At 38.8% G+C, this 25,180-nt stretch overlaps 2 protein-coding genes across 2 annotated transcripts in view; one reads left to right on the forward strand and one right to left on the reverse strand.

The window, feature by feature from the left end:
• Positions 1–25,180, forward strand: part of MLYCD (malonyl-CoA decarboxylase) — a 1,175,690-nt gene that overhangs the window by 818,024 nt on the left and 332,486 nt on the right. The window lies entirely within an intron of this gene.
• The window catches only part of LOC122807952 (DNA topoisomerase 1-like), a 559,610-nt gene that overhangs the window by 453,330 nt on the left and 81,100 nt on the right, over positions 1–25,180 (reverse strand). Inside the window, exon 3 of the mRNA XM_044078985.1 lies at positions 23,649–23,742. Within this exon, the coding sequence (XP_043934920.1) occupies positions 23,649–23,742 (94 nt within the window). The remainder of the gene's footprint in view (positions 1–23,648; positions 23,743–25,180) is intronic.

The following is a 25,180-nucleotide window of genomic DNA, read 5'->3' on the forward strand; positions in this document are numbered from 1 at the left end:
CACACTGATTTGAGGCAACAGTGGAGTGGAGCTTCCTTATATGGAGTCTGGTGTGAGGAGCATGGGGATGATGGAAGCCATAAACCCCTAAACCCTGAAAAATTTCCTGGCCATCACAGAGGACAGAGGACTAAGACTGGAAGAAGGTTGCCAGAGAAAAAACCCTGGGAGCAGGAAAAGAAGCCAACCTGGGTGGTCTGAATCTTGGAACATGATAAAATATTATCTTGGGAGGGTGTCAGAACTGACTTTTTGAAACCAATGTTGAACCTCAGACTTTGGGAAAGACAAGTGGTAAAGTGAAGATTTTGCAGAAGACTACTGGGATAAGTACCCTGAATAAGCAGCTCATCTGGATAAGGAAATATCTGTATCCCTTGAAGTCTGCAAAAGGCAATGGCAGGAGCAAGGCATTTGGTGAATACACTTGGGGCAACAGAAAAGCCAAAGAGCAAAGTAGAGAGCTGAAAATGAGAAAGACAGAAACATAAAAATTTCCTGAATACAGGGTGAATAGAAATATGAAGATAGGCATCCTTGAGATTGAGAGAGAGACCAAGAAGGCCTGGGGAAGGAGGACATGAAACAAGGTCTGAAGAGACAGTGTCCTCAAAGAAGGAACCTTGAAGAAAAGTGTTGAATACAGAAAGATCCAGAACTGGTCTTTAAGTCCCCTCCTTCTGAGGAACCAAAAGCATCCTGGAGTAAAAACTCCTTCCCACTTTGGTAGAACATACTGAATGGTACCTCAGATAAAAAGGGACTGCAAATCCTCTGAGAAATAATGCTGGTCTGAAAGAGACTACAGAATGCCTGAAAGAAGGAAGGGACTTCCATACCATGAAATATTCCTGACAAAGACAGCACTCAAGAGGAACTGACTAAGGAGAAGAGGAGTCAAATGTGAAATAGACAGGTTTGTCTTGAAAAGGTGGCTTCCAAGAGGTAGGAAATGGAGTAGATTTAACAGGGGGTATACATCTAGACCCCTTTCTACCTTATAAAGGCAGATGAGTCTGCCTACAGAAAAAGGAAAAGGTCAGCCACAGCTGTCCCAAACAGATTTTTATTATCCAGAGGAGCATCCAAAAGTTTTGCTGTAATATCAAGCAGGGCCTGAAGGTAAAGTCAAGAATAACACCTTATCACAGAACAAAAGGTGGCAGCAGCAGCATCATAATTGCATTTTATGTAGTGATGAGTGACCTGGGAAGTAGGTCCAAGCAGAGAAAGAGCTGAACCTTTCCCTTCAGAATCAGGAAGATCAAGCACAACCTTAGCTACCTAAGAAAGAAGGGCTAAGACATACCTGGTCATACAGATTGGACAATTAATAGCCTGAAATGACAAGGTGACAATATATACTTTTTTTTAAACCCCATCTTTCCATAGTTCTACTGTGCTTTTCTGAAGGGAGGAGCTTAGAGGTGGGCAAAAGTTTAGAAGTCTCATCAGTGGAGACTGAAACTAGAGAAGGATCATGAGAAGGAAAACTTACAGTCCTCAGGCACCTTGTAGAACCTATCAAGCTTCTTAGGGGCTGGGGACAGAGTCATGGGCTACAGAGGCAGTAGCAAAGGTGTCCAAAAAGAACTGCCAACACAGGAGAAAGTGTAGATATCTTAGGTGACTATTTGTAAAAGCTCATAGTACCTTTTTGGATGTCATTCACAGGAGAAAAATCCCATTTAAAATACTCCATCATATGAGCAACAGTATCCCCAAAGGATAATTCTTCCAAGGGGGAATCTGGGCTCAAAGAATCATCATTAGAGATGTAGTGTAGAGAAGGGATTTGAGGAGAATAAGCTATGGATTTCTCTATAAATTCTAGGTCCTCATCTGAGGCATCTGGTTCCTTTGTCATCTTAGCAGGAATGGAAGACCAAGGAGGAGCAGGAACTGAAATGTCCTGGGGAGGCTTCCTTCAAGGCCATCAAGGCATTAAACAAGGCTTGGGTAAAATCCTGCCAACTCACAATGGGATCTTTAGCAATAATAGTAATTTTTATTTATTTATTTTTTTTTTTGCTTTTTCTTAACAGGGACATCTGCCGTAACAACTCGGTGGTTCAGTCACATGGACAGATTAAATAAGCATGCCTGGATTCTTCTAAGATTTGAGGAATCCCCCTCTACCCCTCAGAAATAATCAGCCTTCATTTCCTCTCAATGACCACAGCAGACATTTTGAAAAGTCACTGAGGATGTGTGAAAATTTGGATCCATGCCAGCCTCCAGTGGGATCATGGCAGTGGAATTTGATACAAGCACCAGACGACCTTCAGGGCTTTGAATAGTTTCTAGAGATGCATCCAGTGGGGCCTGGACAGAACAGGATCAGGTCTAAACTCCTTGGCCTTCTTCTAGGAAGACACCTATCCCTTAGGAGGGGAGGATTTCACCACAGCACACTACGGCAACAATTTAAGACATTGGTTCTCAAACTATATGGAGAGAGAAGATAAGCAACTATGGTGGGTCTTAAGGACAAATGATTGAAAGATAGAGCACTGCATATGGTCATGAGAAGCACATAGGCAAAAAAGACACTGGTCATGACGGACGTTTTGGGGAGTCCCACACTGACATTTTTCCTTTCTGATAACATGAACACAAGCAAAAAAAATTAAAAAGAAAAAAAACCCAAACAGGGCACTTATCTCAAAATAGCTTGCTAACCAGCATAGTAGAAGTGTGTTCACACTGACATTTATTAATGGTGTTTAGATAGCAACAAAATGCTGAGAATTGGCATCAGCACATCAACTTTATGCCCAACGTGGGAAGCATACACGTGCCGTATATTGCCTATAATTCTAAAGTTTTTGGTATACTGGTCAAACATTGGGCTATGCTTGGCAGAAGATCCTTTTGGTAAATAATACTTAAACAGTCATACTGAAGCACAGCTCCGACGCACACAACTCAGACACTAAACAGACTGTGACCTTTCCATGGTTAGTAATTCTGCTCATCCATGTAGAAACGTCCTAGTAACTGGTGACCCAAATGTCAGCCACACTGACTGTACACTGGACAAAGTTTGACAGAAGCCTTTCCAGTACCTGGTTCCATGACATCATAAAGGCCTTACAGTCCCGCTAACAGGACAAGTATGTCTGCAACCTGAAGGTGACTTGTGTTGTGTGTGAATGACCTGTTGTGCTCATCCTAGGATGACATGCAGAGACACATGTTGGAGCTCACTATCCATATGTCAAATTCAGCTAAGACCCCCCCCCCCCCAAGTGGAATCTACCTCTGTCAGAATGAAGCCCAAAGAGAAAACAATTGGCTAAATAGCCAATGTCTTTAAGGAGAACTTTTGTGCTCGATTTCAGTTCAGACAGAGTGCTTTTTTTTTTTTTTTTTTGCACCACTCGGTCCTTATTGTACTAGCCAAGACCACAGTGCTGCACATGCATGCTGGGTTCACCAGCTAACTGTATACCCCAGCCCTCTGACTATTCTGGTATTATCTGGGGCCAGTTGTGGATCCTAAGGGTGTCCCAGGTGCTTGGTCACCTGTGTTTCTATCTTGGGAGGATTTTATATATCCTATCCACTTTTCCTTTTCTAACCCCCATGCTTGTTGACTATACCAGAGTGCAAATTGTATCATTGGACCATGCCTCTCCTTAGAGAGCTTCATTGATGAGCATCCTCTCTTCCACCCAGGATGAGCATGCCCATCCCTTCCAGCTGTGCCATCAGTTCCCTGAACCACTAACTGAATCTGCATTAGATGGACTGTAGTTAGGACCATCTTTTTTCAGAATTCCCCATTATCTTCTGCATCCACTCTGTGTCTGCCCTGGTGTGTGCTCATCACACTTGCACAGTTAACATTTTCCCTGCTTTATCCGTTGAGTGTGACACCCTCCCATTGCTCTCAGATCATGCTCTAGACATCAGAAAAAGTAAACTACTTAAATCATTGCATGTTCCTTCTTTACTATGGGCTCATAGGAACAGCTTAACTATAGATACAAGTGGCGTGCACACAAACTCGGGACATCTGGCACCTTTCTCCTCATGTTTAGTTTTTAATATCCTCTAGCCCATAGTGTTCATCACAGTATATATCATTTCAGTTGGCCTTCACCCTCTCTGTACCCTTGAAACAGTACTCTGCAGCCAGTTGCATTTACTATTTATTAGTTTTTCCAGACTGACAGAGTAAATACAGTATCCAAATGGAAGAATCCCCAGCATAGAGTCAATTTTTCTCCATTAAAATATACTTGAAGCAATCAAAAGCTATAAACTTCCGATATAGTTTTACTGACCTAGATAATAGCTTTTCAGTGATTGGCTCTGATAGCCTAAGGCTCATTCATGGTTCATTGTCGTCTGGCTTTGCTCGGGCTCACTCCAACCTCCTACCCCCAAATTCCACCCACCCCCACTACACCTAATCTTATACTTCTATAACTCCACCTCTTTTTTCCTCCATCCAGTCTCTACCTCTCCTCCTCCCTCCTAATACTCCACACCCTTCCTCCTCCCCCCTCCTAATACTCCACACCCCCTTCCCTCTAACATATTTCTACTCTCCACTTAATTTATGCATCCTCTACCTATCATTCTTCACTTACACTGCTCAACTCATTTTAGCCCCAAGCCATATCTTCTCCTTTCTACCACCCCCTTCCTAGATAGCCACTGCATTCTCTCATTCTGAATAACCCTTCCATATTATTACCATAGATCCACATCACTCTATCATACTCCCTTCCTTCCAATTCACAACCATGCTTCCGCCAAGTAATTTCATTCTCACTTCCTCACTTTTCACCATACTTTTCTCTGATTCACGTCACTACTTTAAAACCCATCTCCTTATCCCCTCAGCTTTCATCTACCATCACTTCCTCACCAATCCAATTTAACAGCTACACAGACAGATCTAGTGTCTACCAGACAAAGCCACTCTTTCAATACAAAGTTATACCAATTAATAAAATTCAGCTTATCGGAATAAAAAATATCACCTTTTCTCAACCATACTATAACAAATTTACTAAACAAAAAACATTAGTATACACAGTTAATTATACTACTATACCTTTATGAGCTGATGTACACCCTAGCCCAGGTCCCACTTCCACTAATCCTTCTTTCCTTCCTTTCAGCAACAATTCTCACAAATCATTATACCCTAAAATCTACAAAGCATTTGCAACAAAATCTCTAATTGTCATGCTTGAATCGCTCATAATCAACAAGATATTATTGCCACCACTGAAACCTGGTTAAAACCTTCCATTAAAGATTCTGAATTTCTCAAATTTCTCTCCCCAAGCTTTCAAACAATAAGAGCTGATAGGCCACACAAAAAAGGAGGCGCAGTAGCTCTAATCTTTTCCAGCTCTTATAATATAATTCCATATACAAATCCTATCCCACAATTCTCTTACTCAGAAATTCTCATTTCTCTCCTAAAATTGAATAACTGCAAAAATCTGTGCATCATAGTTCTTTACAAATCCCCTGGCAACAACATACCCTTATTAGAAGATATCATTGCCTGTATTTCTACTAATATTAAAAATGAAACTGTCATCCTAGGTGACATAAATATTAACTAGCAAAGTCTCCGCTCCAACTCTCCTTCTTTAAATATCTTTTTAACTTCACACAACTCATCAATTCCCCAACTAGACCCAACAAGGACAACAGTGGATCCATTTTAGACTAGATTCTGGTCACTGACCTTAACAAAATATCTGAAGCTGTGATCATCCCCCTTGTCTTTATTCGCAGTAACCCCCACCACTTCCTTTCAAAACCAACACCAATACAAACAAATAAGAAACCTGACCAAATTCAACACACTTCCCTTCATTGATATTCTAAAATAGACAAACTGGCATATCCTAAAAACACTCCCTCTTGATGAAGCAGTAGACCATTTCAACACCACATTTCTTAATGTGCTTAATAGACTTGCACCCCTTTGGACAAAGAAGATCAAAACATACTATGCCCCATGGTTAACCAAGCCCACTAAAGATCTTATGCACACCAGGGATAAAATATGGAAACAGTGGCAAGCTAATAAAAACACCCCTGATCTGTTAAAAACTTCATAACCAGGTAAGATGACTAATCAAAAAAGATAAAAACAAAAAAAATATTATTTAAAACTTTAAACAAGAAACAAAACCCTAAAAAATTCTGGAATTCTGCCACATACCAGCTAAATCCAGGCACAAAAAGCAGCCCATGCCCACATCCTGACAAATGATCCCAAGAAATATCCTCCAATTCCTTTTATCAATTCTATAGCCAACATTACAACTAAGTTTCCACAGGGAAACTGCAGCAATAATAACAGTGCCTCAAATTCTCCACTTACTCCACTAACATCACATCTACCCATAATTACAATGATCGCACAAAACCACTCTACCATTATGTTCACTCTAGATCCCATTCTTATCACCACAATTAAGAAACTACTTCTGAAACTCAAACCTTGCTCTAGTGCCCCTGACAACATACCCTCAGAATACCTAATGCTTGCAGCAGATGCCACTGCCTACTCTAAGTATACTTTCAACAGATCCATACAGGACTCCCATGTCCCCAAACCCTGGAAAAAAGCATCTATTCTCCCTCATCATAAAGGCAGCAATAATACTGATATCACTATCTTCCGACCCATTGCCGTTCTCTCACCCATCTCCAAGATCTTGGAAAAATGCATACTTATGCAATTTATCCACTTTCTTCTTCAGAACTAACTCCGGTCATCCACACATGCTTTCTGGCCAGGCCATAGTACTACAAACTGCACACATTTCTTTCTTGGATACAGTTAAGAGACCATGATCTTGGGAAATCGTCTCCACCCTCTTCCTAGATCCATCAAAGGCATTTGATACAGTTTCCCACCTCTTACTTCTAACCAAACTCTCTAACATCTCTCTAATATCTAGTGCCATTGGTTTACTAGGACTATGTCGAGTGCACGTTTGGCAAAAACAGGAATGTCGAACCTCATGTGGTTGATTCCCGTATCGCCGACCTGCAATACTGCAAGTGTGGAGTTTAGTGAATGCCACTGTGCATTCGTACATATGTCATTAGATTTATGACTACAGATCATGGTACAGTGAGGATCAGGAAATTACCCTTTTCCCCACTGCAGTGCGATCTCCAAGTCGGAATATATTATTTGCATGGGGTGTGGGGGTGCAGTGGGGATTTGCCCTACTGCAAAAAAATTACATTATATGACTTGCAGTAGTGAACTGTAAAACAATGTTGAAAGTGCAAATGGTTCACTATATGCAGTTCGACATTATACCCTTATCAATATGCATAACGTCGCACATATGAATCGAACATCTGAATGCGTCATTTTCAATATTCTGATAGTAAACTGTGCCATCTAACCCATTCTCTTTTCTCCCTTGTACTTACATTTTTTTCTCTACATCTATCTCAGATGCATACATTTCTTCACACTCTCTTTACCCTTTACTACTAATGACCTTTTTCTCCTGATAATCTCCAACTCCCCTCTTCTTACCTCTGCTGTTATTTCCAGTTTCTTGCATTTACTTTCTTACCTCTGCTGTTATTTCCAGTTTCTTGCATTTACTTTCTCATATTCATCTCTTTCATACATCTACAATATCACAACTACAGCCTCTTAATGTCTTTCCTAGCTCTAAATCTTAAGTCATTATCTGAGTGCTAAGCATTTTATATTCACTCATACGTCAACTATAGTTGTACTACATTATAACTAGCTTAAGTCTGTAGCAACTGTGTGTATATATTATAATCATACTACTGTTTAAGAATCCTTTCTTCCCTCTGCAATTTAAATACTCAAAATATGTGCTTTGTGATGTACTATATATTCTGTTTTTTTTTTTTTTGAGGCGCTCATCTCCCCGGGCCTCCACTGAAAATAGGCTCTGCTTGGCACAGTGGACTTTCCCGGTAAACAAATGCAAATAAATAAAATATATAAAGAATAGTTCTCAAGTTACTTACATGATAGACAACAAGCTGTCAAATAGCAACACTCCATCTTCCCATATCTTAACACCACTGCTGCAGTTCCCCAAGGCTCTGTACTTGGACCCCTCCTATTCAGTATATTCATTAATAACTTCCACTTTTCTATGACCCAGGGATCTCTTATTCAATATGCAGATGCTTCAACTATTGTATGTTCTGCTGACTAAATTTCTTAACTTAAGCATAAAACTCAAAATAGTCTTTTCTACTACTGAAACCTGGATTTACTACAATCATCTAGCCCTAAACCCAAATAAATCCAAGATTATACTATTCTCCCCGAAGACAACAACTCCATTGGACAAAACCAAGTTCACTATTTATTCTCAAAGTAAAGTCACAATCAAAGTTGTTAATGACACAAAACGTCTAGAAGTTACTATAGATTAAGTCATCAAAAGCTCAGAATTGTCTATAGGCATAATAAATTCCTAAGCCGCTTCTCTAAACCCCCCCCCCAGCTTCCACTTATTTACTCTCCTCATTCATGTACGATGCCTCTCTACTTACCAACCTCCAATCTTCACTAAAGGCTAAGCTCGAGACTTGGAACAACAAAACTGATAAATTCAAAACGAATTCCAAAAACTCCATCCATCATTACACAACACTACACTCCCTAAAATAGCTGGAATTGCCACACTACCTGCACAAAATGATCTTTAAGCTTTCAGACTGACTTGCCCTCAGGTCAATACTTACTACCTCCCAAACAGGACCCTCAGATCGGAGAATCAGCAACTCCTGCAGGTACATAAACCAAACCTTCCACACAGCCACCTTCTTTACTCCTGCACCATAGCAAAAATTTGGAATGCTCTCCCACTACAGATTAGAGCAACCCAAAATATTGCCTCTTTCAAAACTTCTTGAAGTGAATACTGGCCCTCTGTTTGGCATTATTCCTGCACTTAGCCACATTAAATTATTTAGTACAAGTAATATTTTCATATGTTACTATCAAATAATGTTTACTGAAACTGCTGTGCTCTAATATCTTGTAAAGTTCATGTAATGTCAGTCCTTAATTGTGGTCTCCTATATGATAATTCCTGTCAACTGACTGCTAACTACTCTCTGTATATACTTCTACTGAATATTAATATTCTGTGTGTTTCACCTTTAATTATGTATTTTGGAGCTTTACTTCCTGGGATTCCACTGAAATCAGGCTCTGAACAGCCCAGTGGACTTTCACATTAAATAAAGTGCAAATAATCTTCTCTGGAGCAGTAATTATTAAGGCAGAAGCAAACATTAAGTAAGAGATAAAGCAGTGCGGTCTTGATTAAATCACATCATTTGTCTTGTACATTTTTTGATTTATCAATATGCGCAACTCATAAGTGGTAGAAGAGTTTGCATCTGCAGTTCTAAAACAGTACATTTTAGTAGTGCCAACTACAGATCTTTTTCTGAGAGTGTTCTCTGAGCATTTTGTAGTTTAATCCACATACATCTATTTTAAGTTTGTTGTATCTGTAGTAAATTATTTAGTTATTTTTAAGGGAAGCTATGTAATTAATTGGTATATTAACCAGTTTTTCCAACAGCATTTCTGTAGTCCTAGAATACCAGTGCTGTATAAAGTAATGATAAATGCCTGTATTAGCTATAAATGTTATTGTAATTTAGTATTAGCGTCAGCCAGATTTTTAAAATTTTTTCATAATTTCCAAATGGGTATCAAACATTCATTGTCTCTTTCTCTCAGTTTCTGGCATAAATATCTGCAGTTTGCCTTTTATAGTCAAACAGCTTATTTTATGAAGGGTTAACTTGTATATATTGAAACACAAATATATGTTGGCAATGTAGTAGTCAGGTATACAGTGGCCTAAGTGCATTTCTTCAAAGCATCTGTCAGAAACTAAGAAATTAAGACAAGTCCGGCGTGCTAGTATCCTCCAAAGTTGTACAACACTGTAAATCCACTCGGAACACAAAGTCAAGTAGTAGAAATCTTCACAAAGGCAACGTAAAAATATTGGTTTATTGAAATGTTTTAAGCGCTTTTCGTTTGCTTCAATCAGCTAAACTTCTTCAGAAACGTTGTAACCATGAATTTAAAAAGTCTCCTTTTATAAGCACAGCTGATCATTAATTAACCAACCTAGGAAACTAAAATGCTCAGTAACAATAAACCTAAACAAGTTAAAGGATAAACCAATACTGCAGCAACTTTATACATACAATAACTGTAACATATAAAATGTAACAAAAGCAAATGTAAGTTATAATGATAGATCAAGTAAAGGTTGATAGTAGAGGGGGGCCCAGACCATTGAAACTAGAGGAACTCAAACTAAATTGGCAGGTCAGACTTAATGCTAGTCACCCACCAGGGCTGAACGAGACTTGTTCTATTAGTAGTATCTTAAGACTAAAAGGCTTAGGGTATAAGCTATTCCACACTCATTGTTCACTTCAGTATAGAGAGTATTTACTGACATTTTATAATAGAAGTACCAGTGGATCCCTTTGTTCTACCTTATTAGCTTTGAATTATAACTAGTCTTACAAGTTATAGAATTTAACTGTTGGATGTCTTTCTACATCAACAATGATAAATATTTATATCATTAGAGAACACTCCCAGAAAAAGATCTGTAGTTGGCACTACTAAAATGTACTGTTTTAGAACTGCAGATGCAAACTCTTCTACCACTTATGAGTTACGCATATCAATAAATCAAAAAATGTACAAGATAAATGATGTCTTTTGTAAAGATTTCTACCACTTGACTTTGTGTTCCGAGTGGATTTACAGTGTTGTTGTACAACTTTGGAGGATACTAGCATGCCAGACTTGTGTCTTAATTTCTTAGTTTGTTTGCTGCGTTTGGTTTTCCATCTGTCAGAAACTGTATGGTTTTACAGGAACCAAAAGACTTGTGTTACAGCCTAAGCTAATGCTCACATCTTAGATATGTACACAGCTACCTTAAAGATATTTTTCATATGTGCAAGCAAAATTTTAATGACTATAGAGAACAGTAGCTAAAAAGATGCATAATGTCATCCATATGCAGGTACAGTATGTGGGAAAAAAAGTTGAATTGTGTACATTTTTTAAATACGAGGTACAAGCAGGTATATACGATTCTGCAGCTCAAAATGCAAATTCTGGCTACACTTCTGCATTTGAATGAAGATGTTTTCTGACTCGCTTCACATGAAGGGTACAGTTATATAAATGGAAGAGTTAACCACCACTCACATGGTAAGGAAGCCGTGGCTGGGCTGTCTTCATCCTCCAATACTAACATTAGAAGGAGCACAACTGTAAAATAATCACTGCATAGGTCACCAACAAATATCCTCAGCACCCACAAATGCATCCCACCAAACAGCCACCACAACACATACAGCAACATCTCACAGAGCCTCAGCTTCTAAGCCTATAAGGCAGACCACCACAAACCCAATATTTTGGACACAAGAGACTCCACTGTGAGACATAGAAATGTCCCACTCATCAGACTGAGTAAGGAGAAAGTCATGGCCAGTTGCCTATCAGGGCAAGAATTTTGCCAGATCATATGTACAACTCAGGCCATTGGATGGCAAATACCAGTATGACTCAGCCATAGTCCATGTCAGTGTAAAATGACAAAAATAACACAAACGCCGCAGAGTCCACTGAGCTTTCCAACAGCTTTAATGTCAGGTAAAACGTAGAACTAACACTCATAAAAACAAGTCATAAATAAGTGCTTTTGTCCTGCTCAATCAGGACTTCTTCAGAAAAAAAAAACCACCATTTTTTTCTCCCCTTTTAAATTACAGTCCATTAAAATCATATGACCTTCAGAGTTCTGCCCCCTAATTATATTTGATTACAAGGAGAACGTTCGTACCAGTACTACTCCTCTCCCTTCCCCTTATTACTTAGATAAAAATATTATGCATTCTTACATGTATATATCTAAAAGTTACAAAAAAATTACAAATATAAAAATAAAAAAAAATATAAAAAACATGTATTACGATCAACTGTGTTGTTACAGTAAACCTATAAAATATAAGCATGTATACTATGTATGAAATTGAAAAGTTGAAAATCACTTCCCCCTTCATTTTAAATTCCTCACCTCTCCAAAGCCTTTAATCTAAGCACACTTGCTATAAAGCAGCATTCATTTAGTTCAGGCCAGCTACTGGTATTAACAAATAATTGCCATTGTAATTCTGCCCTTTCTAACCTCAGACTCCAAGGGCCCCCTCTAGTACCCTGATTAACTCTTTACAGTATTGTAAATTTAAATGCATGTTCTAGCCAGCCCCGTATATGCTTATACAAAACATTCATTGTTTTTCCTTTCCTAATATCATATAGGTGTTCATATATTCTATCCTTCAAGGGGCGCTCAGTTTTCCAGATGTAAAATGCAGGGCAGTTTTGGCAGATAGCAACATATACCACTTTACTAAAGCAATCAGATCTTCTCAAGTTTACACTTTTCTCTCTTATCTGCACCTGTTGTGACACTTGAATGTCTTTACATTATCCACACAGGCCACATTTATTCATCCCATTATTAATATGAAGGGCTTGTTTGGGTTTCTGTAGCAACTGTTCCAAGGTCATCCCCTTTCACTAGACTATACTTGGGCCTTCCTCCAATATATTTTTTACACACTTCTTCCTCCATAATAATCACCCATTTTTTTTTGTAATACCCTCCTTATATGATAAGTCTCCATGTAAAAGTGGTAATAAATGCATGACTAAACTTACTTCTACCCTGGTCCCATCTTCGTTCATTTATCACCTCCTCTTCCCATATTTCTACTAGGGGTAAGATAGGCTTAAAGTGACCCCTAACTCTTGTTTACCACTTCATTCAATAATTCACTAACCAATTCTAATGGATAGCTCCTTCTCTCAAACATACTCCTTAATAATTCACATTCCTCCAAAATTCTTTTGTAACCATTCTGGCCGCACTTAAAAATTGTCCTTTCACCACCGCTCATTTCTGAGCTATAAGATGGTTACTAGCAAAATGTAAGAAGGAATTTGATTATGTGGGCTTCCTAAAAATATGTGCCAAATAGGCTCTATTATCCATGTCTTTCTCCAATAAAACATCCAAATATGTGATCTTCCTCTCTTCAGTCTGTGATGTGAAAAAGCTAGTAGTACTGTTGAAATATTCAATACAGAGTGATATTTTTTCGTTCCTATCCTTCCATATAATAAATAAATCATGCAAATATCTCACATAAAATCTGACAATCTTTGATGGGCCCCTCTAACATATATTTTCTTTCCCATTCCACCATTACTATAGTGGCAAATAAGGACCCTACCAGGGACCCCATAGCTACCCCATTTGTTTAGTAGTAGTGACCTTCAAAGAAGATAAAATTGTAATTTAAAATAATATTCAATAACTGTTCGTATATATTAATCCTATTCTGCTCTATCCTCTTTCGTGTAAGAAACTGACAAAAACATATCACCCCCAATTCATGTGGTATTACGGTATCGAGATCCTCAACATCCACTATTAAAATATCATTTTCGTTAAATTCTATTTCTCTTATCCTTTCTAAAAAAAAAAAACTCCATGAGTCCTTACAAATTTGTTTTTCATCTTCTAATAAATATTTCAAATTAACAACCATAAACTTTGCGCATCCCACCATGATGGAATACCTTTGGTCAACTATCGGATCCATCGGGGGGGGGGGGGTCTCCAAAATTTATGGATTTTTGGTATGCCAAAAAATAGTGAGGTAGTGGGATATAACATATTTAAATAATTATATTCCTCTAAAGTAATTGACCCTTCAATAAATAAATCTTTCAATTCCAAATGTATTTTCCAGTGTGGATCATTTCATTCATTTATGGATACTGGTTCATAAGCTTCCTGTTCTAAAATAGCTTTCATTCTCACTGTAATCCATTTTATCCATTATAACTACCCCCCTCCTTATCAGGCTTCATTATTCTGATGTTTAATGTTCTTAGTTACTCCAAATACTCCCTTTCATCTCTAGTAGGATTTTCTACTCTTTCCTTTTATTTTATTATTCTCTATCACAGCTCTTATACCTAACACACACTTTCATAAAGTTGTAGGGTGGGGTGCAGGGGTGGGTTAAAAGTGCTTGCTATGTGTAAAGCCAGAAGGATTAACATTATGAAACATAACTGCAAAATTTAACTTTCTCACATATTGCTTTAAATCTATTAATACATTTGCCAAGCATGTCGTACAAGAAGGAACAAACGTCATTCCTTTAGCCAATAGGTTAGCTGTTTCAGAGTCAAAACCCAACTGGGTAAAGCAATATAAATGAACATCACCTTCTGTGTTCGTTACTATTCTCATAACGGGAATCCTTTCATATCTTCAACGAATACTTACTTTTCCATCTGGATCTCCATTAAAAATTCTATAGCTAAAGATCTCTCCTGTTCTTGATCAAAAGAGCTGTCCGTTAAACTGATCTCCTCCCATTCCATTGGTTCCCCCTCAGGAGCTGGTACTGGGCAATGTATAGATTCATTGTCCCCCATTGGTTTCAGTTTTTCTCTTTTATTCTCTCAAATTGTCTTACAGGTGGAAAATTCCGATTGTAACTCTAAAAAGGGAGAAATTATTGGATGCTCTGATTGGGGACAGTAATATTTCCATCTTTATTAACCATAGGACACACTACTGTTTGTGCCATTGGGCTAGTATAAGGTTGGTTATATAGTCCGAATTGTTTTCTCCCCAAAGTCTGTCAAGGGGGCAGATCTGGATATGCTGCACCATTATATGCAATTCTATCCTTTTCAAGTTTTGCTGCTTTCCAGTTCTTCATCTGTACCAACTGTGCATCAATACTAGAAAAAATTCTCGTATAGTCAAACTTGTATATCACATAGTCAACATCATTAATAATCACCCTATCCAGTTCGCTGGCCTCGGCAATTAACTGATCAGTCTAGCATTGTGCTTAATTAAAAGCTCCATGTATTCGCAACCCTGTCTGTTAAATAAACTTAACAGTTCCTTATGTAACGGGGAATCTTTTTCAAGACCTGTTTGATACTTCCACATCTTTAAACCTTTCACATCCAAATGCACTCTGTGAAATACTCATTTTCCAACTGATTTTTTTATTTTTTTTTATTTTAAAGAACTTATAGTCCAATTCATTAACTTTGCTCCTTAATCCCTCTGACCCGTTTGGTATTTGAGGGGTGAACACACTGTTCCCTAACCAGTCATTCAACTTAGGAGCATTTAGAACATCATAACATTGCTAGCAGTAAAATTTGACAGTGAAGAATTATTTCAAAAAGTCCGTGGGGCCACTGAATGGTTCGCTGTTAATGCACACTCTGGGACTCGTTCATTCAACCCTGCTTATGCGGCACTCTGTACTCCTGGGATATTCAGTTGGCTAGCAATCAGCTCTACCTTCTTAGACAGTTATTCTACAAGCTGAGTCATGTAAAGGTGTTGCTGCTCACTGACAGGAGACAAAACAAGAAACTTCAGCCTCTCCAAGTTCTCCTCATGCTGGAGGACGCATATGTTTGGGCAGTTACAACACAGTTGATTGTAATTAATATTTTTTTATATTTTATTTTTATATTTGTTGTAATTCTTTTGTAACTTTTAGATATCCACATGTAAGAATATGTATTTTTATGTAAGTCATAAGGATAAGGGAGAGTAGTATTGGGTATAAACGTTCTCCCTGTAATCAAATTTAATTAGGGGGTGGAACTCTGAAGATCATATGATTTTAATGGACTGTAATTTAAAAGGGGAGAAAAAAATGGTGGTTTATGTTTTTTCTGAAGAAGCCCTGATTAAGCAGGATGAAAGCTCTTAAATTTATGAATTGTTTTTATAAGTGTTAGTTCTATGTTTTTACGTGACATTAAAGCTGTTGGAAAGCTCAGTGGACTCTGCGGCATTTGTGTGCTTTTCGTGGTTTGTTTTTTGCTGTAGACATTTTTGGAATTGGTGTAAAATGACCTGAGATGTACTTCCCTGAACTATATAAAATTAGACACCATGATAAAGCTCTCACATTTTGCGTCCCAGGCTAGTATGAGCCTAGTATTAACATTCTACTGTCTCAAAGGATAATGCCACAATATGAACACATCATAGGAGATTACTAGGCTAATGGCTCTGGGGCCCTTACAAGCCATGATTTAATTTTTGGTGCGACTCCAAGGGATACGATATTTGTCAACATGGGAGGATATGGTCAACAAATCATGCTGCTTTGTCAGGGATGGTCTGCACCTGAACACCCCAGGCTTTCAAATATTGGCAAAAAACATTGTTCTTACCCACTGGGCATTTTTTAGGCAATGCCAAACTGAAAAATCTTCTGACATAGCAAAACAAGCCTTAGAAAATGTAAAGGTGTTACTGCTCACTGACAGGAGACCAAACAAGAAACTTCACCCTCTCCAAGTTGTCCTCATGCTGGAATATATATATATATATATATATATATATATATATATATATATATATATATATATATATATATATATATACACACACATATATAGATATATATATATATATATACACACACACACACACACACACACACACACACACACACACACACACACACACACACACACACACACACACACTTGCAGTTCACAAGAGTGAATGCTTTTTTTCCCATAGTAAATAGCAGTGAATACTCAGGAAAGCAAATACACTAATTGTGTTTCAGCTGGCTGCCTTCTGAGCATGATCATATTGCACTAGGTTCTGGAAATCTGTCTTTACCCAGAGGTTCTGTCATTTTGATGGAAGCCTAACCTTCCATCGAAATGACAATTTGTTGATACTACAATGATAGACACCCATAGCTGAATACGTAACATCAATCCACACATTAGTACAATCTTTTTTTTTTTTTTTAAGTTAGTACACATAGTGCTAAAGACATTGCCATGCTTAGTGTACATTTGGTTTAAAACCATGCAGTAAATATAGGGTACATGCATTATTTGTCTCTCTTTCTCTGTGCATATCTGTTCACTTGCTCTGCCACTCAGCTATCCTCCAGTTTGCAAAATATCCTTCATTTTGCATCATTGTTTATATGCTTGTTTGTTTGCTTGTTATTTCCCTGGAACGCTAATTCCTCCTAATATGCGGCTTCTCAGCGCTTCTGTGGATCACTAGTGATATCTGCATTGCTTACTGTACTTATTTCCTTGTTTCACTTGAAAGAAAGTTACTGTTTGTCGTTTTGCATTTAAGTTACTTGTAACACATTGCACTTAAGTTACCTGGCACTTGCTCACTAAAGCAATTATACAAGTCAGCACTAAAAATTAAAAGCACTACACCCTCACTTCCCACTGGCCCTTGTTTTCAATTATAAAGGAATTCCCAATATTATTCTAGCATGTCCAAAGGTCAGTTGTCAATCTCCTCTCCGGTCCAGCTGGTGAATCTGGGAATCTTGAGGCAATGTTACAACTGCCTCATGTACACAGACAACCCTCTCCTCCACCCAACAAATTCCAACACATGTGAGAGATGCAACCATATAGCCAAACTGGAGGCTAAGCTCTCTCAACTCAGTACTGGCATAACCAGTCAGGAGGAGAAGGAAACCACACTCACTACAATTCCAGTCTCACATAGACCTACTACGACAGCAAACCAAACACATAATCACACAAAAACATACTCGGAGGCTCTAAATAAAGATATGCCTAAGCAGCAGAGACCTCCAAAGCAGACACCCAAGCAACCGCTACCCCAAAACAAAACATGTGCAACACATCTCACAAAGCCAGTGTGCCGAACAGTCACAGCCCTTAAGACTAAAAATCACACCTGATACACTTGTAATAGGTGACTATCATCAGGCACACTGACGTCCCGCTCACCAGGCTGAACAAGGAGAGGGTCACGGTGAGCAGCCTGTCAGGCGCTAGGATCCGCCACACAACACAAGCACTCAGGTCACTCCAAGGCAAGTACAAATATGACTCAGTCATTGTCCATGCTGGTGTGAATGACCTGAGACGTACCTCCCTGGACTACATGAAAAGAGACATACAGGAGCTCTCTGAGCATGTAGCCCAGGCCGGTATGACCCTGACCTTGAGCATCTTACCCTCACCAAGAATGATGCCACAATATGAAGACAAGATGATCAATTTCAACAAATGACTTAAGTACTGGTGTCATTCAAAGGGGATCCAATGCCTGTCAGCTTGGGAGGATTTGCTCGACAAGCCACGATGCTTCGCTAGGGACGGCTTGCACCTGTCATCTCTGGGCTTTCGGATATTGGCAAAGGCTCTTGCTACCCCCATAGTGCCTTTTTTAGGCAAGGCTCAAAAGACAAACCCACCTCCATAGGTATCACAAGGGATAAGAAACTAAGAGTAATGCTACTCAACGCCAGAAGTCTAAACCTCAAGATGCACGCACTCGAAACTCTCCTTAGCATGGAGAACATCGATATCTGTGCAGTAACAGAAACCTGGTTCAGGGCTCCAAACAGCACTCCAGCACTACCAGGTTATACCTCATACCATGCTTTTCGGCCCCAAAACTTGGACCAAACCACAAAAGGAGGGGGAGTATCGATATTCATCAAAGATACCCACACCTCCAGGTTGGTGGCAAAGCACGAAGCATCAGAGACTTTCCATGTGCAACTAACAGTGGGTAAAACTGCCTTCCAGTTTATAGCCTGCTACAGACTACCCTCCCAAACCCAGGAACCCCACTCGGCCTTCCTGAGAACACTGGAAAATATGAAGGTCTCTCCAAACACCATTATATTGGGTGACTTCAACTACCCAAACATAGACTGGGAGCATTACTCTAGCTCCAACACACTATTCCCAAAGGTTCCTAAAATTTATAAACTCAAATGCTATGGAACAACTTGTTACCACTCCCACAAGAGGGGAAAACATACTGGACCTGATCATCACCAACATGGGGACTCTATGCTCCAGACCAGAAGTGTATCCCTCACTGGTAAGATCAGACCATAAACTAATCTCACTGGATATTCACATCCCGACCGCAAATTTCATACTCCTCAAAACCGAGGAGGAATCCTTCAAAGCCCCCGGGCCTGTGGAAAATACGGCCCAGACCACAGAATCCTTTATAAATGCATTCTATGAACACCTTCAGGAATGCATGGATCATGCGATACCAAATAAAACCAAGACCCAATCCTCCAAAGGCAGACGTTCTGTCTGGTGGACCCCAGCCATAAACAAACTATACAATAGAAGGAGGAAGCTACTAAATGATAGAGCAAAATCCCAAAAAGGGAAGGCATCACTGATCAGTATTAGCAAAAAACTATGGGCACTCATAAAATTGTCTAAGGCCAGCTTCGAGAGAAAAATTGCACAGGACACGAAGGATAATAACAAGGCTTTCTTTAGTTATGTTAGGAACCTGGGTGGTAATTCCCAGATATGCTCAGAATTAGTCCAAAATGACAAAAAATACACCGAACCCACAGACATTGCCAACATCCTAGCTGACAGGTTCAGCGCAAACTTCTCCCCACCAAAAGGGCAAATATCTATCCCAGCAGAGTGCTGCCCCCCTGACATCTCAGATCCTCAGGTAAGAGCCACCCTCTCCAAAGCAAAAAACATAGCATCAATGGGACCAGACGGTGTCCTGGGCTGCGTCCTACATGAACTCCAAGAAGAGCTAAACCCAAACATAAAACTACTGTTCAATCTCAGCCTTACTACAGGATATGTGCCCAAAGAGTGGCGTACAGCAACAGTGGTCCCTCTCCATAAAGGTGGTGCCTCAACAGATCCTGGAAACTACCGCCCCATAAGCCTGACTAGCTTGGTCTGCAAAGCTATGGAAAGGATCATCATGGACCTCATAAATAAAGATATTGGGGAACTACAGACACTGGATCCTACCCAGTTCGGCTTTAAGGGCAGATCCTGCCTCTTAAACCTGGTTGATTTCTTTGAAACAGTCACCAAGGCCATTGACGAGGGGAAGGTGGTCCACACAGCCTACCTGGACCTCGCAAGTGCCTTCGATACAATACCCCACTCGGGCATCATAGATAAGCTCACCAGCTTAAATATAAACCCCTATGTCACTAGATGGATTGCAAACTGGCTCAAGGACAGAACCCACATGGTTAGAATTGTTGGAGCCATGTCAGACTCCAAACCAGTTACAAGTGGTGTCCCACAAGGCTCAGTCCTGGGACCTCTCTTGTTCGGTATATATTTCTCGGAGGTACAGGCGAACACGGAAGGACTGTGGCTGGCCAAGTTCACAGATGACTGCAAAGTGGGCACCATAATTGACTCTCCAGCCGACACAAGCATCCTCCAAAAGGGCCTCATAGAAACAAACAACTGGTGCCAGAGCCATGGCCTCAAGCTAAATGCCAAAAAGTGTATAGTCATCCCCTTTGGCAAAAACAAAGTGCCCACAAATTACCACATAGGTGGTAATCCATTAAGTACAGAAGAAGTAATTAGGGACCTGGGGACCCAAGTTGATAGCAATCTCTCATTTGACAACCACGTGGCCAAAGTGGTTAGAAAAACATTTTATATAGCCCACCTAATCATGAAGGGATTCACATCTAGATCAGGGGAGGTCATCATGCCTCTTTACTCATCCCTCATCAGGCCCATAATTGAGTACAATGCCCCTTTTGGTATGTACCTTACCAGACACCTGCAGCAACTGGAAAGACCCCAAAAGTACCTCACCAAGAGGATCAAAGGGCTCAAACAGATGCCATATGCTGCCCGGTTAAGGAAACTCCAGCTCTACTCAGTGGCATACCGCCTGTTCAGAGGCGATCTGTGCCCGACGTATAAAGCCATGTCCAACCCAGAATTAATGGACATGCTGCACCTCAGAAAATCCAAATCCCATTGAGCTACGCGCTCGAGAGACTTGAACCTCAGCACTGAAATAAATAGGACATGCTGGAGGGACAGATTCATAACCCAGAGGCTCCCTTCACTCTGGAATAAAATCCCAGTCCAGGTTAGGCAGAGTCTCTCATTGACTCTCTTCAAGAGGAATCTTGATGAGTGGATGGGAGATCGTAGATTTACCCCGGGTATCACTTCTGTGTCACTGTTAGACAGAGGCACAGTATACTAACCTCGAAAAAGGGCATAGCAAAATAAATTTAAAATGGGTGGTGAAAGCCAAACACATTCTGGCTAGGCTTATAAATGCCCTAGGGCAGATAGCCTAGTATGAACCTATGAACCTATAGTTTTGCCCTTTCCTCATAACTTTTTTTAATTTTTTTTAATAACTGGGAATTACAGTCAGTCAATAATGTCAGTCACAATATTTTTTCTGAAAATACATGTTAATGCAACACTTGATGTTCTGTTAACACTTAAAAGTGCATTGTTGTTGTCTGGCATATACTGGAGAATATTAAGGTTCTGACTAGTTAATGAAACTGTTTCTTGTTGTCAGGGATGCAGTGTTTGATTTCTTTTAACTCTGTCTTTGAGCAAGTTACTTAACCAGACAATGAAACCAAATCACACCAGAAAATGGACAATTCATTCTGCAGGCTTAGCCAGTATAGATAAAAATTTAAAAATAAATTCTCCTTTTTGCCATGATTTTTGGCTTTGTCTAGAATTCTTGAGCAAATAAATGGAGTGGTCACTAAGTAATGCCAGGCATGAGTTTCATATCCTTCAAAAAATGCTTGCTAATGCAATGGCTGTTATTCCAGTATCCGAGTATACAAAACCAAAATGTAAAATGTGTTCCTCATTTTGGGTCTTTGTCTCCGATCCTCGAGATAAGAATTTGAGATGATAGAAGGATATTTGGAGTGGAATGCAATGCATGGTGTTTGGTTCTAACAGTGACCTGCAACTAATTTCTGGGCTATAATCTATGTATTCATTAGATTTTAATCAGACATCTGAGGTGAACATAGTCATAATATTGCAACAGATAGTGAAACATAAGGCAAAGGTCCCTACTGTCCCCATATTTTCATCTATTCCTCAATTTTTTGGTAAACTGTTGTGGACTGATATCAATGAACAATAGCAGAAAGAAGTTTGATAATTGATATCCTTCAGAAAATATCTGCTATTGCAGAGCCTGTTATACTAGCAATGTTCTGAGTATCTAAGACAAGAACACAATCTTTCCTTTTTAGATCATTGTTCCATATTCCTATGCAATTAAGTTAGGAGGACAATAAAAGGTACAATGGTTTGAACTCTATGGTTCTGAAAGCAAGAAGCTAAACTATGCTTTTCATCATTATTTATGCTTTTAATTTTCTCATTTGATCAGAAGCCAACTTCTGAGATACAGTCGTTTCAAGTGGATTTAACTAATCAGATATGTGAGTGTGTGGGGAGGGGGTTATATATTGCAAAACTTTTACAATGTTACAATGTTACAATGAACAGTAACACACACAGGGCTGTGCAAAAAAAATTAGTCTACAGGCAATAGTTTTGTCAGATGTCAACACAGTTTTGGAATGTTGCTGTTACTGGGTCTATATATCATAAAAAACTTAAATAAGCAAAATCATGTCTTATTATGGAGGACAGGAATAGCATTAAAATGATCCAGATGGGGTCACTTGATAAAAAATGCTTGGAGTCTGGATCAGTTCCAGGTTAAGGTATCGTCTGTGTTTCTACTTGTTTAAAAGTGCCACAACCATGTCAGACAAATATATATATATATATATATATATATATATATATATATATATATATATATAAATAAATGTTATATACTAACTCAGCTACCTGCCATGACTAGCATGTATAGCAAGCCAGGAAAACAGGCATGTGTATCTTTTCATAGTGCAGTAGGGATACATTTTTGTTGCACAGTGATATAACTGCTCAGCTGTTAACACCATAAGGATCCTAATTTTGTAGGTTGTACTTGACAAGAGGGCAAATTTGTGCATTCATTCCCCCAACTCCAGGGGCAGAAACTTACACATGCACAAGGTTTGAGTATTATGATTGCGGCCCCTCTGATGATTTTGATGGCCATTTGCCATCATTTTGAAAGCGGAGGTTGATGAAGGTATTGATTTAAGCCCATAGATTAGGGCATTTGTAAATGCTTCCTTATTCAATAGATGCTTTAACAGACATTAGTCCAAAGTGCAAGTCTTAACTTGGATCATTTCCAGTACAGTATGCCATGTGGGTGACAAGTGTGTTTTACAGATCACATGCAAATACGGATATCCATGATAAACTATACATTCCTAAAGAGCAGCATTAAAGGCAGATACACAAACAAAATGCACAGCAAAATTCCTGACACCAGCATACTAACACTGGTTAGTTTGTTTTGATGTTTCAGCAGAAGACCAAGTACTTGATTACGATGCCAGCATTTTGTAACCGATTTTATTACTTGTATTTCACAATAATAGAAAGTTACTAAGTTCTGCAAACTATAATTCATGACACAGCACAGATAAAGTGAGATAATCCTTCTCAGAGTCTTCCACTGTTTTGTCTCCAGTATAAAATAAAATTCAGCTGTAAAGTTTTTGTTCTTTTTTGTGCACAATAAATAAATTATAAAGCAAAGTACCTCATTTGATGTGTGGTTTTCTTCCTCTTTCTCGATTTGCTTTTCATCACTTATTCTCTTTTCTTTCTTGATTTTCTTAGACTTCTTAATTTCCCTGAAATAAAAAATGCAGTTCAGTATACTTGCTGTATTTTTCAGTATCACAATTGTCAAAGTACTAAAACAGCATGATAAAAAGTGATACTTTATTCTGCTTATACAATGTACATATACTTTAACTGTCATGAGGAATTAAATGTTGCAGCTTTTTATCATAAAGCTATTAGAGGGTTAAGAAAAAAGATTTAACATGTACTGGTCACCACTACACAGAGGAGATAAATAGTAGTGAAACATTTGTACACATTTAAACGCATTTTGTATATTACTTGCTGCTGTACTGTCTATAAGGAGTGTAGAGTGATGACAGCCTTGGGGGGTGGTTAATAAATAACTTGAGGTTAAAGGTGAAGTAGTTAAATTAAGAAACAGAAGACTGCAGTACAATATTCTGTTAATATTACAACCAAAAGTGGGTAAATATCTTTATTCTGATCCATAAAGTACTACACAATTCACTCCATTCTGTAAGGCCACAAACCTGTGTTCCCATAACAACTTGCACCATCAGCAGTCTGGGCATGAGTGAGGAAGAATGTAATTTAATTGTAAAAGTAAAATGTTTGTATGATTAGACAAGGGTAACTTACTACTACACTATAAGTTATTAAAAAGCAAATATATGTAGTAAAAACAGACACTGATAAAAGCTTTGTGTATGAATGTGTGTGTGTGTATATATATATATATATATATATATATATATATATATATATATATATATATATATATATATATATATGACGCACACATATATATTGTGTGTAATACATATGCATGCCTGTGTCATACCTCTCAACCTCTTAGCTCAAGAAATTTGGGCAAAGCCAAAAATAATCAGGGGGCAAAGGCACAAAAATGGACAGGTTTTAAATACTGGTTTTATTAACTAGAAAGGTGAAAGAGTTTGTATTAGCGTGCATTTTTGAAGGATATGAAGTTTGAAACCCAAATGTCTGTCACTATTAAGTGACTTCCATCTTCAGTGATTTGCCAGGAAACCACAAATTGTAAGAAATCTGGACATTCTGTGAAAATCTGAACAGTTGAGAGGTAGTGTGTGTGTGTGTGCGCGTGCATGTACCCATATGTATGTATATCTATTAATGTACCTAGTATTAGTCAATTTTAACTAAAATCAACCCCTGTTGTCGATACTCTTTTAATGACTATACAGATGGTCAACAATTCTGCAAAAACACACAATCCCTGGGGTTAGAGAATATGCCCTTTCCTGAGGGACTGTGCGAATTGTAAAAAATGAGTAGCAGGGATGTGGAAGACATGGCCATCCACATGGGTAGGGTGCAGGGGGCTTGCCCCTTACAAAAAACCCTTAATCGCATGCTTGGAGTATTAGACTCAGAGAATGCGCAGTAGCATATCCAGGTGATTCTGTTGTTAAAAGCCAGAAACTCAGAATCGCAAATGGG

This window comes from Protopterus annectens, chromosome 8.part0 (genome assembly GCF_019279795.1).
Source record: "Protopterus annectens isolate FY-2018-M chromosome 8.part0, PAN1.0, whole genome shotgun sequence".
In the NCBI taxonomy this organism is placed as follows: domain Eukaryota; kingdom Metazoa; phylum Chordata; order Ceratodontiformes; family Protopteridae; genus Protopterus; species Protopterus annectens.